Below are 6000 nucleotides of genomic sequence, written 5' to 3'. Positions count from 1 at the left end.
GAGCTAACCGCAGACCCCCGCGTTCCTGGGCTTTGGTTAGCTAGACATGATGGACTAGCCACAACCGATCCTTCTCTAGTGTGCTTGGTGTGCCGGCCCAGCTCCGGGAAAAGGAGCAGTTGAGCTAAGAGCAGCGCCTCCTCCGGGGGAGGGGAGCTTTTTCGACTGTGAACGCTTTCCTAGGGAGTTGCCTTAAAGAAAGAAAGAAAGCGGAATTGTAGAGCACTTCACTCTTTTGCCCTTTCATATAGTTTTAAGCAGTCGTCTCCACTCGCATTTCGTCTGCAAAACTACAAATCACTACCAACCTAGCACCAAAGGGGAGAGAGGAACAACAACAACAAAAAAATCAAATCCCACTCGTTCTCACCCTCCCTTTCCCCTCACCCTCCCTTCTCTAGCTCTCTCCGTCTCTCTCCCCCTCCTACCTCCCGCGGCAGCCGCTTGGGTCTCGGACTGTGCTGTCTCGGATGGGACTGGCAACTTCTAGATTATTTCTCATCCCCTTTTCCATTTTTTTCCCACCCTTGCCATGAACTGGATGTACAAACTCGGGGGAGGCTTTGCGTTCAGCCCCAGGGAATGGCGGTACGCGTCCTGGGTCCTCGCCGGGGAGGATCCACAAAGGAGAAAGAAAGAGTGATAGAGAAAGAGCTGCAGGAAGGAAAAGAAGGGGAACTCCATCCGCACCGGGCCCGGCGCGTAGCAGTGCCGCGCCAAGTGGCGCCCAGAATGGCCCGGAGCTCGAACTGTGCCCCCGACTCTTCCTGCGCTTGCTGCTCCAGCGCGCGGGAAGCAACGGGCAATTTTTAATGTCCTGAAGTAGAAAGAGACACCCGAGGGTATAAATTAGGGGTGGGGTGGAGCAGAGAATTTTTAAAAGCTTTTAAAACCGAGAAAAGGGGAAAGTCTGATCGTTTCAGCCAGTGCTAGTTTTGAACTTGAAGAAGTCTTTTAGAGCATCTAGTATTCACCAGGAGTTATTCGAAAGCTAAAACTTCCAGTGATTAGTGGGCCTGGAGAGGAGAAGGAGGGATTCGGAGGGTGGGATTGGGAAGAGTGTGTGTGTGTGTTGGGGTGGGGGCGTCGTGGGGGCGGCCTTGGGAGTCGGTGAAGAAGGCACACCATGGCAGTGCCTCAAGAGGCTGTCCGAATCTGGGACAAGCTCGGCCGCGGTGGGGTGAGTCAAGACCCCGCGGCGGGCCCAGACTGCCACCGTGATGCTGGCCTGCCGTCTCCGCGGGACTCGGACTGCGGCGGCTGCTGGGGAGATCTAGTGCTGCAGCCGCTCCGGCGCTCCCGGAAACTTTCCTCGGCTCTGTGCGCGGGCTCTCTGTCCTTTCTGTTGGCGCTGTTGGTGAGGCTGGTTCGCGGGGAGATCGGCTGTGACCTGGAACAGAGCATTGAGGTGGCGGCGGCTGAGGAAGCGGCCTCGGGAGCAGAAGGGGGCGTCTTCCCAGGGCCTCAGGGTGGTGCTCCCGGGGGCGGCGCGCCACTCAGCCCCTGGCTGCAGCCCTCGGCGTTGCTCTTCAGTCTCCTGTGTGCCTTCTTCTGGATGGGCTTGTACCTCCTGCGCGCCGGGGTGCGCCTGCCTCTGGCCGTCGCGCTGCTAGCCGCCTGCTGCGGGGGGGAAGCGCTTGTCCAGATTGGGCTGGGCGTCCGGGAGGATCATTTACTTTCGCTCCCCGCCGCGGGGGTGGTGCTCAGCTGTTTGGCCGCCGCGACATGGCTGGTGCTGAAGCTGAGGCTGGGCGTCCTCATGATCGTCTTGACTAGTGTGGTCAGGACCGTGTCTCTCATTTCCTTAGAGAGGTTCAAGGTCGCCTGGAGACCTTACCTGGCGTACTTGGCTGGCGTGCTGGGGATTCTCCTGGCTAGGTGCGTGGAGCAAATCTTGCCGCAGTCGACGGGGGCGGCCCCGAGAGAGCATTTTGGGTCCCAGCTAATTGCTGGGACCAAGGAAGATATTCCGGTGTTTAAGAGAAGGAGGCGGTCCAGCTCCGTGGTGTCCACCGAGATGTCGGGCTGCAGCAGCAAGTCCCATCGGAGGACCTCCCTACCCTGCATACCGAGGGAACAGGTAAGCACTAGCAGTTCTTCTCTTGCCTTTCTGGAAAACTTGAAACACTTGGGAACCCGCTCAGAGTGGAGGGATTCCGAACGCTGGGAATTAAAAGGAAGGGAGCCTAGAAAAATGGTGAAACTTTAGACTTTGGAAAGTAGAGGAATTTTCTTCCCTTCTCACACAGTATTTTACAACCTGAACAACAGAAACAAGAATAAGTATAAAAATAGCATTTTCAGGGTCGCTCACAGCTGGGCCAACTTTTTAGATTTGCTACACCTGGCATATGATTTCTCTACACTTTAAGAACGCTCACATTTCTCTCTTTTAGCAGAAATTTTAGAATCTAGTTTTTAGCAGTAGGTGATTTTTCAACTCGTGGATTTCACTAGATTTATTTGTTTTTTTTGAAAAGTCATTTCTCATAAAGTGACAGGTAAATGATTATGAAAATCAGATCAATAATTTTAGAGCAAAACAAGATATCCTAGAAGGTAAGGTATTAATATACACTTTCGAATTTAGCAGCAAGTCTCATTTGGGAGCATATGCTATTACATGCTAGTGTGCTTTGCATCATAATCCTAAATATTAATTTGGAGAACTAATTAATATTTCTAAACTTGGTTAAAACCATGTGAGTTATACGACTAGTGTCAACTGAAAAAATAACATGTGTCTTAGTAGGTACATTCAAAAGTAGATATGTGGAAATTCAAATGGGTTTACATAGGTCATTATGGAGAATATTTTTAAGATTGCTGGATATATTCTTTCTGAAAAATGGAGGAGGAACCTGGAATTAAGTTGTTGTAAATAAACATTTAGTAAAAAATCCTTTGTTATTATTGTGTTTTCAGATGATGAAATGTAGTTGTTATACTCCAAACCAACCCAATTCTGGTGACTTCAAATTGATTCAGACTCAGAAACCCTATAGGACAGAATAGCTCTGCCCCATGGGGTTCCAAGGCTGTAAATCTTTATGGAAGCAGATTGCCACATCGTTCTACTGCATTGTTGCATAGGGTATAATTGAACAAATCCCAATTTTAAGTATAAATTGCAACTAACTTTAAGTATTCACCTCTGTACAACCTGAAGCTAGCTTGACTTTTAATGAGTGAGGGTGGGCAGAGAGCTGGTTATGCAAAGCAAGTGGAAATTTACACTTTTCCCTTTAAGTTTACTGCTTCTCTATGTTAAGATTTTGACAACTTTAGAGAATGAAAGAACGTTGTAAATATAGTAAGGGTTTCCCTCCTCCTACCCCCATTTTATTCTGTAGCTAGTCATTGAGGTACTTCTAAGAAATCACAGTCACCATATGGTGTGGGTGCCTACTTTGTTTTCTGAAATGGAGTTGATTACACAGATCTGTCGTGGTTTGACAGAAAGGATGACAGCATCACAGTCTGTTTATTTTAAAACAAATGCACTTATTTAGCTTTTTGTTTGGATAAAGCAAATATTTCTTGAGTTTAAGCTTACTCCCAAGCATGCAGGATAAAACAGGCCATTGACCGATACTTGCTTTTGGTAGAAATTTGGAAATCATCATCATAAAATGTCAACTCTAGAGCAAAGCATGCAAGGAAAAAATACATTTTAATTTCATTTCCTAGATACATGAATGTCTTTTAAATGAAACACCAGAGTGTACATGTTTAGAAAACATTATTCTTTAATTTATAGAGAAATGTGACTATTACAGAACTGAACCATAATTTCTAAGGGAAAATACCATTTCTGTGATTTAATAAAAATAATTTGACTCCAAATTAATTGCATTTAGGCACTGAAATTACATTTTTGAAATTTTCTATTGCTTTTAGGAATTTAAGTGTTGAGATTTAACACAGGGTTCTTAGGTTAGTTAACCAGCATTGTTAATTAGCTCACAGATTTTTATTGATTTTTTCTGGTTTGACTTGATAAATGGAGAATTTGAATAATCTGTGAACTTTCATCAGAAAATGAGCATTCCATATTTATTTAATGCTTTGCTTGTGGTTGCTGTTAAATTCATAATTGTAATTAATGTATTTTGGTATGTGTGTGTCATTCATGTATGGTTAGTTTTTAAGTATGAATCATTAAAGTTATTGTTGGGTATGATTGTTGCGGGGGGAGTGGTTTGGGAACTAGCAAATAGTATCTTACAAGATAGGATAACATCTCATACGTATACGTTGGCTTAACTGTGTGAAAAGTTCAGGAGTGATATAATAAATAGCTTATCTGTTTTATCATATAAGGAAACACATTTGTTTAAGGGTGCAAAGTGTACCACTATCATCTGCATACTTTATGAAGTCAATAATCAAAATAATTATAAAACACTCCCCTGAGTGCTAACGGCCTATAAGTACTTTTCTGAAGAAAAGAAAAAAAAAAAAAAAAGTCTACTCTCAAGATAATATTCATAGGCAACAAGTGAATTTTGAATAATAGTTTAAGAATAAAAAAGCACAGTGAGTCTGGCAAAAGCCTGTTGAGTTCAATTTGTTTGAACTTTTCTTATCACGATGGTGGTTAGGTAGTTATGTGCTGTGGAATTGGTTCCAACTCTAGTGACCCTGTATAGGGTTTCTGAGGCTGTAAATCTTCATGGGAGCAGAAAGCCTCATTTTTCTCTCATGGCACCGTGGATAGTTTTGAACTGCTGTCCGTGAGATTTGCAGCTTGACTCGTAACCACTATGCTACCAGAGCTCCTTATAAGGTGGGAGAATTTCGGTATTTTCTTCTGCATGTGAGTGACAGTGGTCATTTGCTTGTAAATTATCTTCAGTGGTTTGCAATTCTAAAAGAACAAGGAGAATGTTTGATAATGCTCACAAGATAAACCAACAGAGACTTACTTTTCTCTTCCCTTCTTTTCTTCCTTGTAGAATCATAATAAGTCTACAGATTGGATGTTGCATATTAGATTATATTTTTTATTGCAAATTGTAAAGCTGATTTCAAAGAAAGAAAGAAATATGTCTAGTGTTCTATTACAGAACTAATCAGACACTGGGTGTGTCTTGTGAATTCAAGTGCAAGTGTAGGTATCTTTACTCAATAAAGAACAAAGTTCATAGCATCTGAGTGGCTTTTAGTTCATTCCTGACAACCTAGTGTCCTCCAACTGTGGATAACTTTGAGAAAAGGCGCATCACTGCTGTTTTTTGTTGGCAGTAGTGTCAAGAAGGCAAGTATTTCCATTAAGGTATATGTGTCTTTTCTTAGTGAACATTCACATAATAGAGGAATTAAGTCTTCTTCAAGTTACCACTGTAGCGGCAACCACTGGAATATACCCACAGAGGTATCTAGAACTTCTTAAATTACTAGATATTGTGTATAACATAGATGCTGTTTTCAAACAGAACATTTTTACTGGAGATTTTTTAATATTTTGAAGTTGTATTTGAAGGCATGCTTTTCTGTTTTCTGTACACGTCAAAGAACACTACTGATTACTAATCTCCCTCTTAATTATTGCGTCCAACTTCTGTACTCATTTTTGAATGATTATAAACCAGTGCAATTTTGCTTTAGTTACATGTTTTAATCCAATGGTTGCATGTAAAAATAATTACAAGGCATAGTCCTCTCTTCATTATGCATTTTTAGCACTTAATGACAGTTTTTCTACAAGTCAGTATCAGTCAAAGATGTACAGATATTATATTTCATATTATATATTTAAAAAATTAATATGTCGCATGACTATTTCCCTAAGCTTCCAATTAAACATCTTTACCAAAAATCAAGGTATTTTTAAAATAGGAATTTAGTGTAATCTTGAGGCTAGTTATCATAATTAGAATCAAGTTTTATCACTGAAGTCAAAAAGACATGTCCGAGCAAAACAAACAATCTAAACAACAACAATGACAACAAAACAAAAATAGAAATGGGTGCAATCTTTTATGTTAGGCAATGGCT

General features: G+C 42.3%; 1 protein-coding gene across 1 annotated transcript in view; it reads left to right on the top strand.

Annotated features, from left to right (window-relative positions):
* Positions 1-1126: 1126 nt before the first annotated feature.
* PDE3A (phosphodiesterase 3A, cGMP-inhibited) overlaps positions 1127-6000 on the top strand; it is a 436853-nt gene continuing 431979 nt past the window's right edge. The window contains exon 1 of the mRNA XM_006866012.1: positions 1127-2080. Within this exon, the coding sequence (XP_006866074.1) occupies positions 1127-2080 (954 nt within the window). The remainder of the gene's footprint in view (positions 2081-6000) is intronic.

Source organism: Chrysochloris asiatica, unplaced genomic scaffold, assembly GCF_000296735.1.
Source record: "Chrysochloris asiatica unplaced genomic scaffold, ChrAsi1.0 scaffold00086, whole genome shotgun sequence".
Lineage (NCBI taxonomy): Eukaryota > Metazoa > Chordata > Mammalia > Afrosoricida > Chrysochloridae > Chrysochloris > Chrysochloris asiatica.
The sequence above is the reverse complement of the archived record's forward strand: the minus strand, read 5'-3'. Positions and strand labels throughout refer to the sequence as shown.